This window comes from Mytilus edulis, chromosome 12, assembly GCF_963676685.1.
Source record: "Mytilus edulis chromosome 12, xbMytEdul2.2, whole genome shotgun sequence".
NCBI classification, from domain to species: domain Eukaryota; kingdom Metazoa; phylum Mollusca; class Bivalvia; order Mytilida; family Mytilidae; genus Mytilus; species Mytilus edulis.
The window spans coordinates 9,390,218-9,416,195 of NC_092355.1; the positions used below are offsets into that span (position 1 = coordinate 9,390,218).

Here is a 25,978-nt window from a genome sequence, read left to right on the forward strand (position 1 = left end):
CCTAAAATACCAATTTAGGGGCAGCAACCCAACAACGTGTTGTCCAATTCATCTGAAAATTTCAGGGCAGATAGATCTTGAACTGATAAACAATTTTACTCCCTGTCAGATTTGCTCTAAATGCTTTGGTTTTTGAGTTATAAGCCAAAAACTGCATTTTACCCCTATGTTCTATTTTTAGCCATGGCGGCCATCTTGGTTGATTGGCTGGGTCACGCCACACATTTTTTAAACTAGATACCCCAATGATGATTGTGGCCAAGTTTGTTTTAATTTGGCTTGGTAGTTTCAGAGGAGAAGATTTTTGTAAAAGATTACTAAGATTTACCAAAAATAGTTAAAAATTGACTATAAAGGGCAATAACTCCTAAAGGGGTCAATTGACCATTTTGGTTATGTTGACTTATTTGTAGATCTTACTTTGCTGAACATTATTGCTGTTTACAGTTTATCTCTATCGATAATAATATTCAAGAAAATAACCAAAAACAGCAAAATTTCCTTAAAATTACCAATTCAGGGGCAGCAAACCAACAACGGGTTGTCCGATTCATCTGAAAATTTCAGGGCAGATAGATCTTGACCTGATAAACAATTTTACCCCAGGTCAGATTTGCTCTAAATGCTTTGGTTTTTGAGTTATAAGCCAAAAACTGCATTTTACCCCTATGTTCTATTTTTAGCCATGGCGGCCATCTTGGTTGGTTTGGCGGGTCACGCCACACATTTTTTAAACTAGATACCCCAATGATGATTGTGGCCAAGTTTGGTTTAATTTGGCCCAGTAGTTTCAGAGGAGAAGATTTTTGTAAAAGTTAACGACGACGGACGACGACGACGGACGCCAAGTGATGAGAAAAGCTCACTTGGCCCTTCGGGCCAGGTGAGCTAAAAAAGGGGGGGTGGGGGTTTGGGTCACCCTGGTGGACTTATTCTATATTTCATTTGATTTATTTAACTGTCCCATACAAAAATATATATGGTTTATGGGTCGGGTCAACCATTTAAAAGTTCTCAAACAACGAAGGGGTGTGAGTGATCCCTGGAGACTCGCCTTCAATTTCATTTGATTTGTTTTATTGTCCAGTACAAGAATATATATGGTTATGGGGTGGGAATCTTGGCCATTTCCAAGTTCTCAAGTAGAAGGGGGTGGGGCTGACCTAAAGGGACTCCCATTGTATTTCAATTGATTTGTTTTGTTGCCCCATACAAAAATATATATGGTTTATGGGTGTAACCGTAAAAGTTCTCAAACAACAAGGGGGTGGGAGTGACCCCTAGGGATACGCCTATAATTTCATTTGATTTGTTTTATTGTCCAATACAAGAATATATGTTGTTAAGGAGTGGGGATTTCAGCCGTTTAAAAGTTCTCAAACATAAGGGGGTGGGGATGACCCAGAGGGACTCCCGCTATATATCATTTGATTTGTTTTGTTGCCCCATACAAAAATATATATGGTTTAGGGGTGGGGATCTTGACTGTTTCCAAGTTCTCAAACATGAGGGGGTGGGGCTGAACCAAAAAATAGTCACCCCTGGTTTGATTTGATTTGATTTGATTTGTTTTATTGTACTGTATAAGAAAATATATGGTTTAGGGGTGGGGGTCATGACTGTTTTCAAGTTATCAAACATGACGGGTTGGGTTGGGTGACCCCATGGACTCAAACTAAATTAAACTTGATTAATTTTATGGTCCTGTGAACATTTCTGAAAACCATATGTGTCCGTCACTTACTGTTTTCAAGTTAAAGTCATTTGAAAATTTAAAAAAAAAATCCCATAGGCTTCTATAGTTAGTTACTCCCTTCTGTTGGCCCCTTAAAATACACCTAAATAAACCCCAAGAAAAATATAAGAAGACCGAGCAAAAACTTTATTATGGGTTTTAATAGCAAGTACAATGTAGTTCAATTACGAAATCTGTTGTAATCCCATTTTGTAATGCCGAATATGTAAAAGGCCGAGTTTATTATAGTCCGAGGTTGTTGTGGGACGAAATTAGATGATATACCATAATACTTTCGATACTCTCTGGCTTTTAGCTATTGCATTTATACAAATCGTAATCTGCGTCGAAAAACATTCATTCATGAAATATTTATTTTAAACACAGTTTTAATTTTCTCTTTAACCGGAGAAACCTTTGAAACCGGGATTAAAGTACTCCCGTCTGGAGGCACACATTTATGGATCTGACCCATGTCTGGAGAATACCGATAAAAGCATAACGTAGAAACTCCCGTCTCGTGTGTGTATTGATTTACTTTCCGCGAAGCGCAGATCTGCGAAGTATTGTTTGTTTGTCAAAATGAAGTTGAATTATTTGGTTTATCGATAAAAATTCAGTATATTTTAATTCCAGCTGTATGCCATCAAAATTGGAAAGCTCAAAATTTCAAAAGCATGTTTCTATTAGTTTTCCATTGTCTGGAAGTAGGAAACACTTCCTAAAGTAAGATAACCTTTCACTTCCAGTTAGAGGCCGATGACTTAAGAAAGTTTATTGCTATAGCAAGCTATAGCAAACTTTCCAAAAACAACAGCCATGGGTAAATATAAGGGAATTAAAATGCGTGTTTGTCGACTTTTTTTCTCAATATACGGTCATAAATCAAACAAACTTGTGCTTGTGTCAATTTTTTTAATCCAGTCGTTTTTTGTACCCATTTGTTCTACGATTTTTGCGCTTTGGATATCATTCACAGTCCAAATTTCCTGATACAAAGTCATCGTATAATTAAAGAAAAAAACATGGTTTTCGATTCACTTGTGACTACCGCAATTTGCGTTAAATGACAAGGCGGTTTACTCATTACTCAAATATTTCATGCCCTTCTCATTATCAATCTCTATTCTCGGTAGATGATGTTGTCATCATAGAGCAGCAGAATATGTCGACTCAATCATTTCGTTAGATTACTTGAAGAAATACAATTTAAACGAAATTTGAAACAGGAAATGTTGAATGAAACGAAATTATCGATGGTTTCCGGTAACAGACATGAACAAAATCCGTAAATCGTATTTTTGTTAAATTAAAAAAAAGGGGCGGGACGATTTAAGAGGGGCGGGCGGGGATGAAAATCTAGCAATTAAATTCAATTGGCCTTTCACTAACTTATTATTATTCATAGGATAAAACTTTCTGTTGATTTTGTTTGTGCATGTATATAGATAAACCACAAATTGAAATGTTCATTGAAGTACAAATTTGCAACAGGAATGTACTCAGACTTTGGTAAAACCATAAAATCAAATATCCATGAAAATTGTATCATCCCTAATCAAAATTTGCTTTTGCTCACTGCAAATATTCTTCAATATGTTATTTTCTATTTGAATATGCTTTGTGTTTTTATAAATCTTTAGTATACCTTTCTCTGCAGAATCCTTGTGATGGCATCAATAGCGGTCTGTAAAAATGTCTCCTCTCCGGGTGGGGCATTATTCATGGAGGGTCCAACATCTAAAACTATAGCAATGGCTTCCTACAACACAAACTATAATTTTTATTGTTAAAATTTAAACAAAATAAATTTTAAAACCCGTTAGCATACTATGGGATCAGGAATATATACAGAATTTGTCGCAATTAGTGAATAAATTGATTAAAACTACTCAAAGTTTTATAAATATTTAAAAATAGGTAAGTGAACAGTTTTTATTTCAGTTAATAAATATTCTTAAAATTGAAGAGTGATATACATATTTTCGTAATTGATCTATTTCCAGTATTATGTAATATTTATCGTCATGAACATGGATGATTTTACAGTACTCGCTGATCATTTGTTTCTTTAACATGTTCCTAAACTAAACACGTTTTGCAATTACTTTTTTTTTTTGTTGGATTTGAACTTTGTGTTGTATTATTTTCTATTCGTCCACGGGCAACCTAGACAAAAAAAAAATACTTTTCCGTTTGTTCTAATTTTCTGGTCAGGCATGGCATTTCCACACCCCTGACACAGGTTCCCCTAAAATTTTGACGTCATAAAACAAAATATCCGACACCACAATGCAAAAGATCGTCAAAAGTTCAAGCGGCCAGGTCAGCCGGGATTTTATAGCGATAACGTGCCTGATTTGTACTGATACCGACTCATAAATTTTACTTGTGTAACGGGAGTGGAAGTTTCCACTGGCTTCGTTTTCCCGTTGTCTACCCAAGTTCTGGGATATCGGACAAAGTACGTAAAACTACGTAAATATAAACAAGATGTTTATTTTAAAGACATATATGGTTGAACATAGTACGATTACATGAATGAATATACAGCGGTGGCTAGTCTACTTGTTGTATAAATAAAGGTTCCATTTGCATGCCAAATCGTATGAGCAACTGCTCATTTTAAATCCTTAGTGTAGACTGCCCAGGACCCGGTGAGTGACGTCATACTTATAGTTCCTAGGGACAACGAGCCCGGCCTGGCACGTGCCAGAACAGGAAGTCAGGACAAGGATAATTTCATGGCTGGTCTCGGAAGAAAGAGTTACGGAACTATAAGTAATTCTAAAGTTAACCAATTTCCCCAAATAGATAGAATAAACAAGTAAACAAAGTGACCACCATTACACTTGCTTACTCATCGGAACTTTTTCAATCCATGTGAATGCCGACTATCTATATGTTATAGAAGCTCAAGCATATGAATAATCGACCATCCCATGGATAAATAAAAAGTACCTGTGAGTGTGACTGTGTGTTTACTTTTCAAAAATAAACTTGAATTTATAAGTTGTAAACTATGCATGGTTATTGCAATATTTGTTTTTCATGTTTTATGTTGGTTGATAAGAATATTTAGCATTGTTTCAATGAGTGACAAATTCTTATAACTTAAACAAAAGGGAAGATTGCATTTATATTATGTTGACAACCTTATTTGCCGCCATGATCAAAATGTGCACTTCCGGTAGGGGTGAGTAGATTCCTAGTTGGGGACCCGTTCCTGATAATTCCTATTTATCTGGCATAGCTTGTGGCTGTTTATCAATTTGAACAATTATGATTATAGTTTATGCATTCTGTTTCAAATATGTGAAGACATATACTCGACATAATATTTTTCATTCATGAGATCAACATAAACGATTAGAATGTAAATTACCTCAATTACGAATCGACCAGGTACGAAACGACCAAGGTACGAAACGGCTAACATTAAAATCTATTTTGAGACGGTCCATTCGGACCCGGATAACAGACACTCCACCACTGGATCTGAGAGCAAGATGTCACAAGAGAATGTTACCCCAGATTTGGCAAGAGAAAGATCGAAAGCTACATTCGATGTTGACAATTTAGCAGAATTTATGATAGGAGGTCGTGACAGGTTGAAAAGGAAAAGATTTTTACGTAAGTTTGTTTGGTGATTTTAGGAAAAGCCAATGGCAAAGGTCATTAAATAGAACGTAGTACATGACATTACATATGAAGGCTTGATCAAAGGCTAGGTAGAACGTGACATGACTTACAAGTTGATGTCAAGCCCAAATGAAGCATAAAGCAAAAAAGATTTATTTAAAGTCGGTTATACATATAACAATACAACATAAGCTCTGAAAGATGTCAATTGAAATATTTGATTGTTATATTCTGTTATTTTGTTTCTGTTTTTTTTAGTAATACATGTTTATGTATGTATGATGTATTAGTCCATGTAGTCCAAATAGTTATGTAACTTATGATGTCTTGAAAGGCTATTACTTTATTTCTTCTTTGAGGCCTTCATGAAGGAGGGGGGATGGAGGGGTGCTGATCTCGAAATCCCGGGCTTAAAAACATGAAATCCTGAGGTCCAAAAAAGAATTCCAGGATCCCGAAAGGGTCAATACCAAAATCCTGAGCTTGAAAACACCCGATCCCGGAGTCCCACTAAAGGTCCTATCCTCCCTCATGTAAATAAACCGACAGAAAGTCACAGGACAAAAAGTCACAGGACATAAAGTCACAAATTTGTTAGGACAAAAAGCAATGAAAAGTGACACTTGACAAAAAGTCACAAATAATATGTTGACAGTTGTTTGAATATGATAAGAGAAATACATTGTATCTTGAAATATTTACTTTTTAATATATATATATTCATATAAAAGTTTATCAAATGTGTCATCATACTTGAAAAATGAAGATTTATTTAATTTTAATCATGCAAAAGAAAGATTTCTTGGCACCATGAAGCCATTTAAATGCCAAGCCACTTTGACATTTTGTTTTTTTATGCCCCACCTACAGAATGTGATGTTTTGTGATCATTCCATTCGAAGGTGTTATATTTATCTTTTCCTTTACTAGTAGGTTAATGAAATCATAACGGTGTGTACTGGGTGGTCATTATCTTGTAAGCGACTTTGATACACCTACCAAGCTGATGAATATGCATGACTATAGATAATAACAGCATGTGAAAATTCTAGAAAGTTCGGTCAAATAAGGTGAAGTAATCTATACATATGTGGGTAGAAAAAAACTTTGTATGTGTTTCAAATAGTCCCTGTTTAATATCAAAATTTGAAAGTTTTTGAAAGTCACAGATAAAATGAATGAATATGTTGACATTGTTGTAGCGCTTTTGCTCATGAACAGTCACCATTAATTTGCCAGGATTTTTTGTAGAGAACATTGCTATCCAAGATCCCTTTTTCAAGAAACAGAAGTCCTGGGCCTTCTGTAGTGTAGAAGAACAGTATGATATGGGATTATCTAAAAGTATCTACATACAGAAAAAACTCCAAGAAATGGGGATTACAGACATGCAAGAGGCCTTTTATTATAGAGAGTAAGTAATTAAGGTACTATCTTAAAGTATCTACATACATGACATACCAGAAAACTTCAGCATGTTTATGACATGTGTATTACAGACATGCAAGAGGCCTTTTATTATAGAGAGTAAGCTAGTAATTGAGGGATTATAATATCCTTATATAGGAAGCTAACAAATAAAACAAATATTATATACAACAACAGATGGTACATGTAACTGCTGAATTACCAGCTCCTGATTTGGGACAGACACATAAAGAAGGCAAATGGTTAAACATGTTTGTGGATGCCCAACCCACCCCTTAGCTTGGGAGAGTAGTGTAACAAACACAACATAAGTACAAACTACAAACATCAGTTGAAAAAGGCTTGATAGACACAAAATGTATAAAAACAATTAAAAAACCTAAGACACTAGCTGCTGTTCTGAGTAAACTTAAGTCAGACTGTCTAATGCAATTTAAAATTAAAAAAACTTCCAGTACTAAATAAATCATGTATCCAGGACTATAAATGTATCAATCAGTACACGGGTAAACATCCAATGGAATTGTATAAAGAATTATGAACAGTCATGCCAGTCAGAGAAAATACAATGTGCAATGCCAAAATATAAACCATGATTTAACATGTTTAAAGAACTTGTTAAAATTCAAAAACGAAACTATTTTGAGCAGTTCTACAACATGCTAGCTCAGATCTATTGTTTGTTCTTTGTAGGTGTGTTCTCCAACATACTAGTACTCCTTTAGATTTACATTTCCAAGCATTCATACCTACAATTGAAAAACAGTGCACAAATCAACAAAAAGAAAGATGGCTTCAGAAATCACAAGAACTGAAAATAATTGGAGCATATGCTCAAACTGAGCTAGGTCATGGTAATTTTGCAATTGTCTTTGATTGCGAAATGCTAATGTGGAGGTTTTGCTTTCCTTTCCAGTACACAAAAAATTGTTATCATTTCTCTGTGGGAGGGTCCTATATTTCAGGGAGAGAGGGTCCTATTTTTAAAGGGGTTTGTCCTATATATATTTTAAGAGGGAGGGTCCTATATTTAATGAAAAGGGCAGTGGCGGATCAAGAAATTTTCATAAGTGGGGCCCACTGACTACCTAAGAGGGGCCCCCCTTCCATCACGCTTCACTGATTCCCTATATAAACAACCAAAATTTTTTCTCAAAAGCGGAGCCCTGCCCCCCCACCCCCCCAAAAAAAAATCCGCCTCTGAAGGGTACTATCACTTATGTTTCAAAGGAAGGGTCCTATATTGTTATGGGAGGGTACTATACTGTAAGGGAGGTTCCTATACTATGTAAAGGGGATTGTCCTATACTGTAATGGGAGGGTCCTATACTGTCAGGGGAGGGTCCTATACTGTCAGGGGAGGGTCCTATACTGTCAGGAAAGGATCCTTTACCTATAGGTGTAGGAATATACATTCAAACTCCTATGTTGTAATGTAGATACCATTTAACAGAGAGACCTTGAGCTGGAAATTTCTTTCCAGATACAATTTAAGGATAAAACTTTAAAGAAAGTAAAACTGGGGGAGACGATTCAAATGGGGCATTATGAAACAAAAAGTTAAAAAAATGTTAAAATTTTGCATAGGTATGGCAATAATGGTGTTGCTTTATGGTTCAGCCCATTTTTAGTTCTAAAAATGTCTACTCAGTGTCAATAGACCTAAGTATTCATACTAAACTCCTTTTGTTGATCAGTTTCTGTGTACTTATAGCTTCAGCTTTCCAGGCAGAAATCAGCTGATGTAGACATTTTTGTTGAATTATTTATTTTTATCATAGAGGCCTCCAGCTTAAATACATTTGTCTAATTGCCTCCATGTTTATTTTATAAAGCTTTTGCCACCAGCCTTTTTTTTAATGTTCTCACATTGTAGAGTGTCCAGCTTATTTATATATGTTTATTGATGGAATTTTTCATAAAAATATTAACAATATCCTCTCATTACAGATGTGCAGCTGCATATGAAAATTGCCCTATTGACCTTCACTATATGCTATATTTTTATCATTGTAGATGTGCAGCTGCACATGAAAATAGTCCTCTTGGTCTACACTATGCTATGTTTTTGCCAACAATCAATAAACAAGCTACACCTGAACAAAAAAAGAAATGGTTGCCTCTAGCGGAAAATTATAAAATGATCGGCACTTATGCTCAGACAGAACTCGGACATGGTAATATTTTTCATTAACACAAACCTTTTTTAATTCTATGATCATGGCAAAGCTTTGATACAGCTTCAAATAAGCATTTATTCATTTTTAAATTTACGATTTTTGAAACGAAACGAATGACTAACTGCTTATTTAATTTTTATGTTAGTTATTTTGGGGAGAAAATATGAATCTTGTTTTATGGCCACATGGGGCAATCAAAATATATCTCCTAATGTCAAGATTTTTTTGAGAAAATGTAAACACATCATGTTTTATTTTGTCTTTTGACTGTATAGTTACCGCTAGCCATTGGATTATCTTAGACTCTTTGAAATCTTTTTCCCTTATTTGTTTTTGATTGTTTCTCTTAGAACTAGCAGTGAAATATCTCCCACAAATCTAACTTTAGTGACAATGATTATCTCCCTTCAAACTAGTAGTAATCATGTGACAATAATTGTGCCCTTAGCAATGTAGCACAAGAAGTGAGATATCTGCCTAAGATTCTTATGGTATATGATGACAATGATTATCTCCCCTAGAACAAGTAGTGAGATGTCACCCTAAAAGTCTACTGCAGACTGAGGCAATTATCTCCCCTACAACAAATAGTGAGATGTTTCCCTTAATACCTACACAGGCAAAATTTGCTCACATGAATTTCACACGAATCTCACATGAAATTCACCTCAAACGAGCTTATACATGAAACTCGCGTGAAAATTTTCATGCGAATTTCACGTGAATTCAGATTCACATGATTCTCACATGAAAATTTCACATGAACTTTTCCAAAAAAAAAATTGGAATTTTTAATGATTTTACTTTAGTATGTAAATTTAGATGTTGTTTGAATTACTTTATTTCAAAAATTCATGTGAATTTCACGTGAACAAAATTCATATAAATTTCACGTGAGATTCACATGAGATTAATGTGGAACTAACATAAACTGATTTCACGTGAGTTTCACGTATAAGCTCGTTTGAGGTGAATTTCATGTGAATTTAAATTCACATGAATTTAAATTCACGTCAAATTCATGTGAATGAAATTTGCCTGTTTACACAGTAACAATGATTATCTCCCCTTACATTAGTATCAAAGTTTCTCCATATATTAAAGTCTACTAGAATAATTTGTGAAATATCTCCCTTAAAGTTTGACTTCAGTGACAATGAATATCTCCTCTTTAAACAACGTTGACACAGGAGTCCAAAAAGAGTCCAAACTCCAATTCCTACCCTCCCTTATTTATAATGAATGGAATAACCACTAGATATGCCAATAGAAGTTTTCATCATACATATGTTCTCCTTAAATCCTACTTTGATATGCACATCTCCCTGTTTCACAATGCTGCTTATATGCACATGTTATATGCATTAATGAGTTCATCGAATGGAATTTAGACCTGTCTATACTGAGTTGAGCCAAAAACTGAAAATAATAACTAATACAGGAACAAGTCTGCTATCAAAAAGATGCAATAGGTGCCACTACTTATATACACAAGTTATCAAAAGCATTGATGAATTCACAATTGAAAAATGGGGTTTTGAATGAGACAGAATCCAACAACTTTTAAAAACACACAAAAATACCAATTAAGCTGATATTTTTTTTAATATGAGTTACTGAAAATCAAATACTTACATTTAAGGCATCGTTTCTTCATGTTGAAAATTTTAACAATTTTTTCGTTTTTGATAATACAAAGGATTAGCCTAAGTAAAAAAAAAGAGTGAAAAGATACTATAAAAGGACAATATAAAAAAGTCCTAAATCAAATAAAAACTTGACAATATCATGGCAATATCGTGATCAAATCATAACAACAGCATGAAAAACAAGGGTTGCCAGTTTTCCAATGAAGGTTGGTGGTTCCCTCAGGACAATCCAGCTTCTTCCACCAATAAATATTATTACCGCCAGAAGATAAATTATTATATATTTTTAGGCACATTTATCCGTGGACTGGAAACAACAGCAACATATGATCCAAAAACTAAAGAATTTATTCTGGACAGTCCTACATTGACATCAAAGAAGTACTGGCCTGGATGTTGTAAGTCTAGATAATATGCAATAAATATGGACTGAATATACAGTGTAACCTATGTTATCCCACACACTGAGGGACCAGAAAATAATGTTGGATTAAGCAGGATAGGCATAATTTATGACTTTGAAAATGTTTCGGTTAAAGCAGGATTGTGGAATACTCATATATCAGAATAGGCAGTTTACACTGTATATCTGAAACTTTGAGATTATGTTGTCTTGATATCCCAATGTTAGCGCTCTCTGAGAGAAGAACAAGAATTTGCTGAATTGCAGATTTAACATTGTTGTGTTGATATTTAGAGTTGTTGTGAATATGATTCTCTGAATAGAGCTTAAGACTAGAAATGGGATGAATTTATTCATAAACTTGAAGAGAAATCAGAAAAATTTATGTTCTTATAGAGAATAAAAGTGTCAGGAATGTAAGACTGAATCCTAAAAATTTGACAGACATAATAAAGAAAAAAATGGGCTGTGAAAGTACTTTTGCCTGTACCAAGTTTGGAATATGACAGTTGTTATCTATTCATTAGATGTGTTTGAGCTTTTGATTTGCCATTTGATAAGGGACTTTCCTTTGTGAATTTTCTCCCGAGTTCAGTATTTTTGTGATTTTACTTTATAGTCAATGCCTAATATAGAATTAAAATGATTAGAACTTTTTAAAAATCAAAATTAAATTATATCATAAATTTATATTTTGAAAATTAATTGAAATTGGCCTAGATACTGTATTAGAGTTTAGTCTTATGCAAAAATATGAATTATCTCCTAGAGAGGAGGGTTGTTATATGAGAGAGACAGCTGTTGTCTAAATTAAAAAAAAATGTTTCATTGTAAGTTCTTATTTTTGTAAACAATATTCTTACAGTGGGTAAAACTTCCAACCACTGCGTGGTGATGGCGCAACTGTACACTCAGGGAAAAAGTCATGGTCCACACATGTTTATGGTACAGATCAGGAGCATGAAAGACCACTCTGTCTTGCCAGGTTAGTAGAGTTAATTCCAGGTTAATACAATTACTTCCCCTTAAAGATTTCTTTCAATATACCACAGAAAAAGTCAGGTTAGTATATTAAGCTCAACTTCCGAATGTTTTTGCCATCATTTGGCGTCCGTCGTCATCGTCCATCGTAGTCCTTCTGGTGTAAACTATTTCAAACATTTTCTCCTCTGAAACTGCTAAACCAATTCCTACCAAACTTTAGCTGAAATATCTTTTGGGTATCTAGAATGAAGTACATGTATGTCTTTTATTTTCTGTTTTGTCTAAAAACATGGCCGCCATGGCTAAAAATAGAACATAGCTTGCTTTAAAACTGCTTAATCAATTTCAGCATACTTAGGCTGAATGAGTTTCAGAATATCCAGTATGAATTTTGTATTTTATTTCCTTGTACATCAAGAAACATAGCCACTATGACTAAAATAGAACATAGGGGGTAAAATGCATTTTTTTTTTGCTTTTGAAGAAAATATGACAGATACAAAGAACATAAAACTGATTTTTTTAAGACACTCATTATTATATATGAGGGTTTGGATGGGGTTAAATGATTAGAGAATAATGCCCTTAAAAAATGAAGATTAGAGAATAACGGGCAAAAAAAATAAAGATTAGAGAAATGCGTGGTCTTAAAGTATAATAAATATTGAATGATTAATAAAAGAAAACGCTAAAAATTAAGTATTAACAGAATTTTCCCTTCTTAAAATTTAAAGAAAATTATCAAAATTATCATTGTAAAAATATGATAAAAGGGAAAACAAACTTGGTAAACCATTTTTGGTTTCGTGATAATAGACTATAGGATTCAGTCAATGTGAACTGGTTTCCGATACTTCTACTCGGACTTTTATAGCTGACTATGCGGTTGGCTTTTGCTCATTGTTGAATGCCGTACAGTGACCTATAGTTGTTAATTTCTGTGTCATTTGGTCTCTTTTGAAGAGTTGTCTCATTGGCAATTACACCACATCTTCTTATATGTAGTCAAAATCACTGGAAAGAACTGATGAGAACTTGGACTTTTTACTTCAAGGAACTAGCACTTTAATCATGCAGAACAATACACATCAACACGTCATTGTTGAGAAACAAATGAAAGCCTTGCTGTTGTTTGGAAATCATCTTTCTCATTCATTTAAAATGTTTTTTACTTTTTTTTTTAAAGATTAAAGAAAACTGGGGGGAAAATTAGAGAATAATGCGTAAAAATCACTTTTAAAGAATAGACTTATTTTTTGTAGATTAGAGAAAAAAGGGGTGAAAATTAAATGTTTACAGAATAAGAGACCCCCCCATTCAGACCCTCATATATTGAAAAGCATAATTATCATTGTGGAAAAAATTTAAGCAAAAAATAACAGAGAGCCTCCTGTTTATATATCTCATAGCTAGTGCCTTTTTAAATTATTGTGGGCTATTCCAGAAAAAAATGTATGGGGGGGGTTGGAAGGCACATTATATTAATAATACATGAGTGATCATGTGATGGGTATCAGAGCAACTTTTCACACTATAATGCACTATAATTCTCAATTACAATTGTCTGGGTGGCGGGTGCTGACAAAAACTGCCTTCCAACCCAACCCCCCAACCCCCATACATTTTTTTCTGGAATAGCCCTGAGATTATAATTTGGTCTCAATATGCAATAATAAAAACATCGAAATAATTTCTGAATTTACAGTAGTTTTTATTGTTTTCAGGGATTGAAGTGGGAGTTATTGGAAATAAATTTGGTTATGGTACCAATGATAATGGATTTCTAAGCTTTGATAAACTTAGAATTCCCAGGGAAAATATGTTAATGAGATATTCACAGGTAGGTACAAAAATACCCCAAAGAAAAAATTGCCAAAAAACTAGTTTTTAAAGTAACAAAATATCTTTTAATTCCACATTGGCCTGTATTTGGACCAATTTTGGCATGATGATACCTATCTTATTATGCATTCCTTTCCCCTTGCTCTATTTCTATATGCTGACTGATTGGCTATAAACAGTCAGTGTTCTCCCCAGGCCGTTTTAGCGTCGCGGTACCGCGACGCTATATTTTTTCACCGTGATGCTATAATAATTCCCGCAACGCTATAATTATTCCCGCGATGCTATAATTATTTTGAAGATGCTATTTTACTTGTCCTCAATTTTGAACTTTCATCTATTATCGATTATGATCATAAAAATTATATCACCTTTAATTGTAATCCCTTTAAGTCGGACACTAAAGGCAATTAAGAGATTAAATAGCTAGGTGATAATTGCCCTCAGGGTGATAACTGTTTGGATGCGAATATCCCAAGCCAAGCTGACATTTGTGACATGACTAATACCACGTGTCTTCAATCACCAATTTCGACATGGAAAAATGCAATCACAAAACATTTCGAAATCTACGTTTTGTAGTACGAAATTTCAAAGATTGAAACGATTTTTATTTATTTTTTAAAAAGGTGCTTTATTTGTGCATCTTTCCAAAAATTACTTTCTTTCTCTTCCGGTAATACGAGAGCGAGAATTTTAGTTTAGAGCTAAACTAAGTTTAATACTTCTTTAAAAAGTTATCATAATTGGCTTAAGTCTATGTTTAATCCATTTATTGCATTAAAAGCGTCTTATTCATTCACAATCTCTTGTCAAACAATGTTTATTCTCGGACTCATTTTCGTAAATTTTTCTACGGCCGCCATTGCACATTTTTGTGTAAACTGCTGATCGGAACCGGACCAGATATGACAAAAATCCGCATTTTCATGATAATGACAACAGATGGACAGTAGACAGAAAAAATATACCAAGAGAGAAAACTATGCATTATCAGACTATTTGTTAGATAACTTTGTTAAAAATACATATCAATTTGATGTAAAGATAAGAAACAACTGGGACTAATTTATTGAGTGCCATGAAACAATGAATTTCATAAACATGATAAAAAAAGTTTTTAAATAGATTTTTTTTTGCTACTTTTGCTACTTTATCTTTACTTGATATAATATAAAAATAGTTAATTTTGTGTACTAGATATTTAGTTTTGTATATAAACAGGTTGATCTATAATGAACCATTCATTCATTTGACTTATTGTTGGGTAACTGAAACTACATATTTATTAAGTCTCCCAAACAAAGTTTTTTTTATTTGGTTCAAGAGGAAAAAAATAATTCTGTAACAAAAAGAAAACATAAACTGAAACAACTGTTTTTGTGGTTATAGTTTAATTGTATTCTCAGTTATGAATTGAACAATATAAACTCAAACATATAAAGGAAATAGAGTATCAACGCGACACAACAAACGACATTAAAAAAAAATACAGTCATTTTTTTTACGCAAAATGTGATGCTATTCAAAATTTCTGGGGAGAACACTGAACAGTCATTAGGGTTCTATGACAATAGAAACAGCAACCTAACTTCACAAACCAAGAGACATCTAGAGTTAACATGCAGTCTTTACAATAGACAAGTATCTAAGCAATATGTCAACAGATTGTCGTGTATTTCTACAGTTGTGAGGCAATTCTGAAATATTAAAAACATGTCTTTTTAAACAGGTGCATGAAGATGGAACCTATGTTAAACCACAAAATGCCAAGCTTGCCTATGGTTCTATGGTGTTGATTAGATCCTCCATTGTTAGTGATGCTGCCCGGGGCCTTGCTCAGGCATGTGTCATTTCTATACGATACAGTGCTGTTCGTAGACAGACAGAGGCCTACCCAGGGTAAGTTCTGTTCAGGGCTTGGTACAGGCTTGTGTCATTTCTATACGATACAGTGCTGTTCATAGATAGACAGAGGCCTACTCAGGGTAAGTTCTGCTCAGGGCTTGGCTCAGGCTTGTGTTATTTCTATACGATACAGTGCTTTTTGCTGACAGACAGAGGCCTACCTAGGGAAAGTTCTGCTGGGGGCTTGGTACAGGCTTGTGTCATATCTATACGATACAGTGCTGTTTGCCGACAGACAAAGGCCTACCTAGGGAAAGTTCTGCTGGGGCTTGGTACAGGCTTGTGTCATTTCTATACAATACAGTGCTGTTCATCGACAGACAGAGGCCTACTGAGGGTAAGTTATTCTAAGTTGAGTGGTAAAGGTTTGTGTTTTTTCTATACGATACAGTGCTGTTTGCCAACAGACAGAGGCCTACCCAGGATATGGTCTGCTCAGGTGCTTGGTACAGGCCTTTGTTTTTTTCTATACAATACAGTGCTGTATGTAGACAATATGCTTACTCTGCTTAAGTTATGCTTAGAGCTTTGTAAAGACTTGTGTTAGTCCTTTTGTTTATTAGTCGGTTTGTCCTTCTATCAATATGTCTTGACCGACAGACCATCCCATAAAACTACAGAAAATTGGTGTATGGCTTCCTGTTAGCATGCTATACATGTAACATGTTAAGTGGTTTCAGATTCATTGCTCATCAACTTCCTGTTAACCAAACACTTTCAATTAATGTCTTCCATGGACCTGCCATGGTTTAAATAATAACATCATGGTTAAGTTAAAAAATTGTTTTCCATTATTATGAATCAACAATTTTAAACAAACCCATATCAAAGAACAGTAGCTTATTTCCAGTGTCTAAATCGAGTGGAAGTGAGCTTGTGATATTTAATAGACTACACATAAAAGTATAGATTATTTCCCTTTGTAACTACTTCCTGTTTCTAATTATAGTGGAGAAGAACCCCAGATATTGGACTACCAGACCCAGCAGTATAGATTATTCCCCTTGTTAGCCTCAGCTTATTCCTTACAGCTTGCTGGGAAGTATGTGTTTAATACATACTTGGAAGTAAATGATCAGATAGAAAAAGGAAACTTAGAATTAATGCCAGAGGTATGTATGAGGGGCGGCAGGACCTTTTTTGAGACGGCAGAACGATGTTATTAAGGTCGGGATTTTAGGATTAATCCTTTCGGGATCCAGGAAGTCTTTTTTAGCTCACCTGGCCCGAAGGGCCAAGTGAGCTTTTCTCATCACTTGGCGTCCGGCGTCCGGCGTCCGGCGTCCGTCGTCCGTCGTCGTCGTTAACTTTTACAAAAATCTTCTCCTCTGAAACTACTGGGCCAAATTAAACCAAACTTGGCTACAATCATCATTGGAGTATCTAGTTTAAAAAATGTGTGGCGTGACCCGCCAAACCAACCAAGATGGCCGCCATGGCTAAAAATAGAACACAGGGGTAAAATGCAGTTTTTGGCTTATAACTCAAAAACCAAAGCATTTAGAGCAAATCTGACATGGGGTAAAATTGTTTATTATTAGATCTATCTGCCCTGAAATTTTCAGATGAATCGGACAATCAGTTGTTGGGTTGCTGCCCCTGAATTGGTAATTTTAGGGAAATTTTGCTGTTTTTGGTTATTATCTTAAATATTATTATAGATAGAGATAAACTGTAAACAGCAATAATGTTTCAGCAAAGTAAGATTTACAAATAAGTCAACATGACCAAAATGGTCAGTTGACCCCTTTAGGAGTTATTGCCCTTTAAAGTCAATTTTTAACCATTTTTCGTATATCTTAGTAATCTTTTACAAAAATCTTCTTCTCTGAAACCACAGGGCCAAATTAATCCAAACTTGGCCACAATCATCTCTGGGGTATCTTGTTCAAAAAATGTGTGGCGTGACATGCCAAACCAACCAAGATGGCCGCTATGGCTAAAAATAGAACATAGGGCTAAAACGCAGTTTTTGGCTTATAACTCAAAAACCAAACCATTTAGAGCAAATCTGACCGGTGTAAAATTGTTTATCGGGTCAAGATCTATCTGCCGTGAAATTTTCAGATGAATCAGAGAACCCGTTGTTTGGTTGCTGCCCCTGAATTGGTAATTTTAAGGAAATTTTGCTGTTTTTGGTTATTATCTTGAATATTATTATGGATAGAGATAAACTGTAAACAGCAATAAGGTTCAGCAAAGTAAGATTTACAAATAAGTCAACATGACCAAAATGGTCAGTTGACCCCTTTAGGAGTTATTGCCCTTTATAGTCAATTTTTAACCATTTTTCATAAATTTTATATATCTTTTACACAAATCTTCTTCTCTGAAAGTGCTGGGCCAAATTAATCCAAACTTGGCCACAATCATCTCTGGGGTATCTAGTTCAAAAAATGTGTGGCGTGACATGCCAAACCAACCAAGATGGCCGCTATGGCTAAAAATAGAACATAGGGGTGAAATGCAGCTTTTGGCTTATAACTCAAAAACCAAAGCATTTAGAGCAAATCTGACACGTGGTCAAATTGTATATCAGGTTAAGATCTATCTGCCCAGAAATTTTCAGATGAATCAGAGAACCCATTGTTGGGTTGCTGTCCCTGAATTGGTATTTTAAGGAAATTTTGCTGTTTTTGGTTATTATCTTGAATATTATTATAGATAGAGATAAACAATAAACAGCAATAAGGTTCAGCAAAGTAAGATTTACAAATAAGTCAACATGACCAAAATGGTCAATTGACCCCCAAGGAGTTATTGTCCTTTATAGTCAATTTTAAACAATTTTCATAAAATTTGTAAATTTTTACTACCGGTAACATTTTCCACAGAAACTACTGGGCCAAGTTCATTATAGATAGTGATAATTGTAAGCAGCAGAATGTTCAGTAAAGTAAGATGTACAAACATATCACCATCACCAAAACATAATTTTGTCATGAATCCATCTGCTTCCTTTGTTTGATATTCACATAGACCAAGGTGAGCGACACAGGCTCTTTAGAGCCTCTAGTTTTAATTTCGGTATATGTCAGGATTTAAATTTCTTTAAATTCCTGAACTCAGGATTTCATGTTTTAAAGCCCGTGAGGAATCTGTTATTGATCACCAAGATCACTATATCCACACGTTACCATGAATTTATTATGTAATTGAAGCTTTTTCACAAAGTTCTATCTGGCTTATTTGGAGCACAATCGACACAATTGGCAGATAATTTTTAGAGGCACCAAAAAGAATTAAACTGCTAAAACAAAGGGAATATGATACTTTTGCTTATTAATTTATTTGTGCTCTTGTGTTTTTATATGTGTTTAGCTCCATGCTTTATTCAACTAAACTCAAAACTTTCAGTACTTACAAAGACTCAAGTAAATTTGTTTTGGTACCTATGGTCACTATATTTTTTTTAATTTTAAGCTCCATGCTTTATCAGCTGGACTTAAAGCTTTTAGTACCTATGAGGCCTCTGCAGGAATAGAAGTATGTAGAATATGCTGTGGGGGACATGGTTACTCACAAGCTAGTGGCTTACCAAAGATTTATGTAGATGTTGTTCCTGGTTGTACTTATGAAGGAGAGAACACAGTTATGATGCTACAGACAGCCAGGTAAGTCATAATGCTAGGGTTGTTCCTGGTTGTACTTATGAAGGAGAGAACACAGTTATGATGCTACAGACAGCCAGGTAAGTCATAATGCTAGGGTTGTTCCTGGTTGTACATACGAAGGAGAGAACACAGTTATGATGCTACAGACAGCTAGGTAAGTCAGGTTTCATGGTAATAGTTGTTGGCCTCACAGTAACTATAGAAGTATTTTAGTAGGTAGAGTGGGGTGATCATATTCGCCATATCTTCCCATGTTTTCCACAGTTTATGTTCAGGTCTATATGTTTTTGAAGTATACTGATATTTCTATATGAAGATAACTTTAAATGCAAAATATTCTTAAGCTTGAAAATGTGTTTTGTAAATGGGGGACACATATTCGCCGTTTTTATACATCTATTTAAACCCAAATAACTGCAGCTTTAAACAATATTTTTCAAATCAATTTCATTATAGATGGCAATAGCACATTTTAAAGGTTTTCAGAACTGAAATTTAGGGCAATCAGTCAAAGATTTAATAAGAAATACTTCTTTGAAATTGTGTTATTCATTCAGAAAATTGGCCGAATATCGTTATCCATTTTTCGGTCCTTTGCGGTAAGTGCAGCAATTTTGTCGTAGTTTAAAATAAAATCATATTTGTTATAAAAATCTTAGTAACCGGCATATTTCTTCCATTTCAGCCAACTTTTGAAGTATTTACAACTCAAAATTATAAAACGGCGAAATTGTGTCCCCGGCAAATATGCGCACCCCACTCTAACTTCCAATTGCTACATTATGCAATTTATAATTATATATTTTATTCTGAGAAATTGAAAACAGATAGTGGTCTATTGTGGATAGTTGTTTCATTAACCACCAGCTCTGTATTTTTATGCCCCTTTTATTGGCACTATGTTTTTCGGTCTGAGTCGGTTTGACTGTCCATTCATTTGTCCTTCTGTTTGTCCATTCATCTGTCTGTCCTGCTTTAGGTTTAAGTTTTTGGTAACATTATTTTTTTCTGAATTCAAAGACCAATCAAATTGAAACTTAGTACACATGTTCCCTAGGTATGATCTTTCTAATTTTAATGCCAAGTTAAAGTTTTCACAGTCTACTGAACATTTAAAGTGATGGTGTGAGTGGGGCATCCATGTACTATGGACACATTCTTTTTATTTCAACAGTCCCACAAATAATATAAGAAAAAGTAGATGTCCTATTATTGAAAATTAGACAACTATTCAGCAGGTTTCAATTAAAGTAGATGCTAGCTACAATAATAAGAAAAACTCATACTGTTGAGTCAGCTTTTAAAGACCCTGACATGAAGTATATGAAACTATTCAATTGAGAAAACTAAAGGCCAAACAATTCACAAAAACAAATATTACAGACATGAACCAATGAAACCCTGTATCAAGTATGTCAGAGGTCATGAACCCAATTTTCATTAGATTCATCCAATTGTAGATTGCATGTGGTTTAGTCAACACTTTTGCATTCTAGAAAAGTACCAAAAGAAGCAACCAGATTTTTTAAAGTAAAACACTTAAAGGAAATCAATCCAACCAGAAAAAACAAGATGTGAACAAGTGTATGTGTCAAGTATTGTTTTACCTCTATGAAACAGTCCGTTATTAATAGGTTTTAAACTAAATGCTGTTTCATAATGTCATCATATCACTTTGATCCATTTAATTTGTGATCCAAAAAAAACCTTTAACTGAAGTATAAAAAAATAAATTGACTCCTACCCTGTAGTATTTTTCTTTCTTTACAGATATTTAATGAAATGTTACAGTCGTGCTAAACAGGGACAAAAGCTGCCAGGTTTTGTCCAATATATAGGTCAGAATTTGAACAAGAAGTCATGCATGAGTGAAGAAGTTGCCCTAGGATGTCTGGTCATGGCCTATGAACATAGAGCTGCCAGGTAGGTTTCTTGTTTTTGTATGTTGACACATAGTCACAATACGGATTTCTTATTATACCTCATAACACAGAATTGCATAGGATGAAAATGTCTTGCTGTTTTTATAAGACTGCCAATTTTTTTTGGGATCTATGTTATTATGTCGTCGTCGGTGTCCAAAGACACATTTGGTTCCGGACAATTACACATGAATTACTTGAGTCAAATTTAATGGATCTTTATGGATTTTTGTAGGAATGTTCAATACCACCTAAGGAGGGTTGGGATTGATTTTGGGGAATGATGGTCCCAACCATTTAGGAATAAGGGGCCCAAAATTGGCCAGATTAAGCATTTTTCTAGTATCAGGATTATCACTTGTGTATAAGTTTTTCAGTTGCTCTGAAATTGTACCATAATGTTTAATACCACAAGTAGAAGGTTGGGTTTCATTAAGGGGGTTATGGTGCTAACAGTTAAGCAAATTTTTTTTAAGTTTCAAGAAGAAATCTGCACAGTATTGCACAATAAATTTGTAAGATCTTTGACAATTCATTTTCTGTCAGAAACCTGTTTTATGTCAAAAATGTGATCACAATCCAACTTCAGACAGTGTCAAGCTATAAATTCATTGCCACTTTTGTTAGAATGTGTACATGAAGTGCAATGCCTTGTGTGGAGAGAGAATCTTTTGGACACTTTCAGGGTTATGTAGGTGGCCTCTTGCAATGCAAAATGTCTTGTTGATTTTTACTTTAATGTCGCCATGATATATAGCACCTGGTATAAATTTGCTGCCACTTTTTGTAAGAATGGGGACATGAAGTCCAATGCCTTGTGTGGAGAGAGAACGATTTGGATACTTTCAGGGTTTGTAAGCGGCATCTTGCAATGGAAAATTTTTGTTCTTATCTAAGAAACCCTTATTTTCCAGCATTCTCCATCCTGATTGCCTCCTAATAAAGGACCTACAAATTTTTCAATTTGCTATTTGTTTTCGTCTTGAGCATGCATGAAATATTTACGTCTGGATATTAAGCAAACAACAATCAATCAATTAATCAACTAAATCAATTATATCGTGTTTATGATTGATATGATTTATGTTTAGGTTGGTTAAAGCAGCAGCAATGATTGAATCTAAAATATTGTGTTTATGATTGATATGATTTATGTTTTAGGTTGGTTGAAGCAGCAGCAATGAGAATGCAGTCACTTATACAGGGAGGGAAAAAACAACACGAAGCTTGGAATGGAAGTTCTGTACAACTGTTTTGGGCAGCAAAGGTAAATAGAGTAAAGGGACTGAGGCAAGAGGCATCAATGAAGGATCCTCACATGAGTACTGTCTACAAACTTATTTTCACAGATTTAATATTTCGCATTAATTTTTCTTTGTGGCGATATAATTTTGCGATTTAAAAATCTGCTTGATGTAGTAATATTAGAAAAGATCCAACTATTAGCAACAATTTATATTCACTTTTTTTGTTACACTTCAAAAATAAATTGCACCTTAAAATTAGATCCTTTAGAGTATAACTTGCAAACATCTATCTTTTTTTCACTGATGTATAATTATATTTTGTTTACAGGCCCATTGTCATCTGTTCTGTGTAAAGAACTTTGTAGATGCCATTCAGGCAAAATCTTTATCCTCCAAAACAGCCACAGTGATGAAGTCTGTCTGTCAACTATATGGTGTTCATGGTATACTGGAAAATCTGGGGGAATTTATGCAGGTATGGGGACATCTCAAAACATAATAAGTAAGCTTTTGAGGTTGTGCATGTATTGGATCAACTCAAAATAAAATATGGAAGCTTTTGAGTGATGTATGTATGTAGTGATATACAGAATAAGATACAAGTTCAGTAAAATGATCAATACTGATTCAATCAGATTGCTGTTCTCTGAAGGTATCATTGCCACTAAATAATTGATTGATTAACCTTTGGTGTTTAACTTCACTTCCAACATAAATCGCCATATTTGGTTCAAGTTTATTTTGGTGGAGGAAGTTGGAGTGCCAGGAGAGATTCACAATCTTGGGTAGAATCACAAATCCTTGTCAATTAAGTTTGAAGTTGAAAGCATCTGATATATGTGGATTTAAATACACAACTTCTGTAGAGTGTTGATAAAACTACTTTGATCAGCCAGCCACTGAGGTCACTACTGAAAATAATACTTAGTTTTATGATAGAAGAACAAAATATATTGTATGTATTATGATCTATTGTCAATTGATGTTTATTTTTGTAGGATGGGTTTTTCTCTGGAGAGCAAGTTGGCTACCTTCAGAGGAAGATGTTGGCCCTATTTGAGGACATCAGACCAAATGCTGTGGCCCTGGTTGATGCATTCGATTATCCAGACATGGTATTGGGTAGCTGCCTAGGAAGATATGACGGCCAAGTTTATCAAGCTTTGTATGACTATGCTAAGTCTGCTCCTATGAATCAAACAGAAGTAAGTATTTCATTTTCCATATAAAAATATGTAAACCGAAGAAAGGAAACCTTGCAAAGTACTCCAAATTATTTTATAGAAAAAAGTTCTTGTCAGAGGTGATATTGGTCAAGGAAAAAATATCTAGTTGGAACACCTCATTTGAAAAGATTTAAAAGTGGGAAAGCTTTTTTTCTCTCAGATCCCATGCATACACAATAGAGACAATCACCTTAACAAATTTCCAGAAAGTCAAACATTTTTTGTTTTCCACGACTTAGTTATGTCAGATGATACAAATGCATGTAACTTCAACTTACTGTAGTGCTGGTGTGTGACAGTATGTCATTTAGCCTAATCTAATTTAGTGATTTTGATAACATGAGCAACACAACTGGTGCCACTTATGGAGCTGGATCTGCTTACCCTTCTGGAGCACTTGCAATCACCCCAAGTTTTTGGTAGGGTTTGTGTTGCTAAGTCTTTAGTTTTATATGGTGTGTCTTCAACACTCTTGTGTAATATTGTTTTTCTGGTTTTTTTCTCTATTTTGGCCATGGAGCTGTCAAGTATTTACACAGATTGGAACCAAAAAACACAATTAATAATAATCAAATAATCTTCAAATGGAGGTTTACATTTAAGCAGAAAAAAAATGTTTAAAATCAATAAGACAATAGATATAGGAAAGATGTAGTATGAATACCAATGAGACAACTCTCCACCCAAGCCATAATAGGTCAAAGCTCCAACAAGGAGCCTGGGTTCACAGGGAATGTATTAATCCACTAAATGTTGATGTATTTATCAAACTGCTCTCTCATTGTAGATACACAGTACATATTATAAACATCTGAAACCACTGATTAATCCAGAGACAACATCTGATGCAATGCAGTTTGCTAAACTATAAATAGACATGATGAAATGTACCAGAAATCTTTATTGGTGCTATATATTGTCTTAACCAGATAGAACCTAAGTGGACCAATGTGATTGTGTTTTTACCAAAGTGTTAACTGTGTGTAAAATGATTATGCACATCTTTTTTAACATATTAACTGTGATTATTTTATTCATTAAACTATGCTTTGAATATACCAATTAACCAATCAATTAATCAAAAAGTTATGAGAAAGAGAAATAAAAATAGTTAAAGTTTTACCGGAATACTTGTATTCCTGAAGTTGCTGAGCACAAATCCAACAGACTGTTTAGTATAAAACTTTCTAAGTTTTAACAAATTTTTTGAATTATTTTGTATATGATTAAAACTTTTCTATTAAAAAAGGATAAAACATATCTGACTAGATACCTGGCAAACTATCAATTATACTAAGATGTAGACCTTATTTGCTTTAAGATACTGTAATTGTACTTATTTTCAAGGTGTATTTATTTTCACGAATTTCGCGGTTGGTTTATTTTCGCGAAAATAAATACATGCGAATCTAAATCAAACCTTTCAGCTGAAAGGCAATAATTATAAAACCGTGAAAATAAATACCTGCGAACGTGTTTGAAATACACAATTCGCGAAAATAAGTATTTGGGAAAAAAAAGTACAAGTACAGTAATAGACTGTAAATGTATGACATTCAAAGTAAGAACTGAATAAATGATGAATGTGGTAAATATACATATGCCAAGATGATCAAGATTATTGACTATATATAACCAATGCAATGATTAATGTTGATTTTCAAATTTATTTTGAAATTCTCAAAAATTAAATAATCTAAGAAAGTATATGCATCTGCTTTAAACTGCTTTAATTATTTTCAACAAAGAAAGTTTTTATAAAAGAAGTATTTAATTTAGGAAACATCAAAACATTGTCAGAGATAGGAGATTTTTTTTTTATTTCTCTGAATTGCTGTTATACCAAATCAATGTGAATATTGTAGTTTTCGCTTCATTTGAATTAAAAAAAATAACCACATTTTAAATGTTTGTATCTTTAATTCAAAACAAACGTTTCACCAGTGAAGTATAAATAAACTGGATTTATGTAATATTTGTGTCACTTCTGCTTTATCTTACATGTTCTTTTTAAAATTTATGAAAGTCTAGACTTGATGTGATTTCAATGTATTTTAATTAATTAATGATATATGTTTTTAGAATATTTAATGCCTACAATTGTTGATAATTCTTGTTATTTATATAATAAATAGAACAAAATAGTTTTGTATTACTGCAATTTATTATCGTCATTGAACAAAGTTCTCAAGTTATAA

At 34.0% G+C, this 25,978-nt stretch overlaps 2 protein-coding genes across 6 annotated transcripts in view; one reads left to right on the forward strand and one right to left on the reverse strand.

Annotated features, from left to right (window-relative positions):
* LOC139499667 (X-ray repair cross-complementing protein 5-like) overlaps positions 1–4,933 on the reverse strand; it is a 99,864-nt gene extending 94,931 nt beyond the window's left edge. For both annotated transcript variants that reach the window (XM_071288419.1, XM_071288418.1), the window contains exons 1-2: positions 4,891–4,933; positions 3,384–3,497 (exon numbers count right to left, since the gene is read on the reverse strand). In XM_071288419.1, coding sequence (XP_071144520.1) covers positions 3,384–3,497; positions 4,891–4,905 — 129 coding nt within the window. In that variant the 5' untranslated portion in view covers positions 4,906–4,933. The remainder of the gene's footprint in view (positions 1–3,383; positions 3,498–4,890) is intronic.
* A 2-nt stretch (positions 4,934–4,935) lies between these two features.
* On the forward strand, positions 4,936–25,932 carry LOC139499668 (peroxisomal acyl-coenzyme A oxidase 1-like). 4 transcript variants are annotated; one of them, XM_071288420.1, is made up of 14 exons: positions 4,936–5,368; positions 6,629–6,791; positions 8,822–8,982; positions 10,925–11,032; positions 11,903–12,022; positions 13,746–13,861; positions 15,596–15,765; positions 16,721–16,883; positions 19,195–19,385; positions 21,156–21,308; positions 22,469–22,574; positions 22,883–23,029; positions 23,553–23,759; positions 24,568–25,932. In XM_071288420.1, exons 1-14 carry the CDS (start codon positions 5,245–5,247, stop codon positions 24,649–24,651), a joined length of 2,013 nt encoding a protein of 670 aa, XP_071144521.1. In that variant the 5' UTR covers positions 4,936–5,244; the 3' UTR covers positions 24,652–25,932. The 4 variants fall into 4 exon arrangements, with proteins under 4 accessions (XP_071144521.1, XP_071144522.1, XP_071144523.1 ...); XM_071288421.1 differs by lacking the exon at positions 8,822–8,982 and adding an exon at positions 7,499–7,659 and having other exon boundaries at positions 5,198–5,368; XM_071288422.1 differs by lacking the exons at positions 4,936–5,368; positions 6,629–6,791 and adding an exon at positions 6,867–6,904.
* The last annotated feature ends 46 nt before the right edge of the window (positions 25,933–25,978 follow it).

Coding starts and splice junctions, on each gene's coding strand:
- LOC139499668 (XM_071288420.1), top strand. CDS start 5,245: ATGTCACAAGAGAATGTTACCCCAGATTTGGCAAGAGAAAGATCGAAA. Junction 16,884..19,194: donor ACTTAGAATTAATGCCAGAG/GTATGTATGAGG, acceptor TTTAATTTTAAG/CTCCATGCTTTATCAGCTGG. Junction 21,309..22,468: donor TATGAACATAGAGCTGCCAG/GTAGGTTTCTTG, acceptor TTTATGTTTTAG/GTTGGTTGAAGCAGCAGCAA.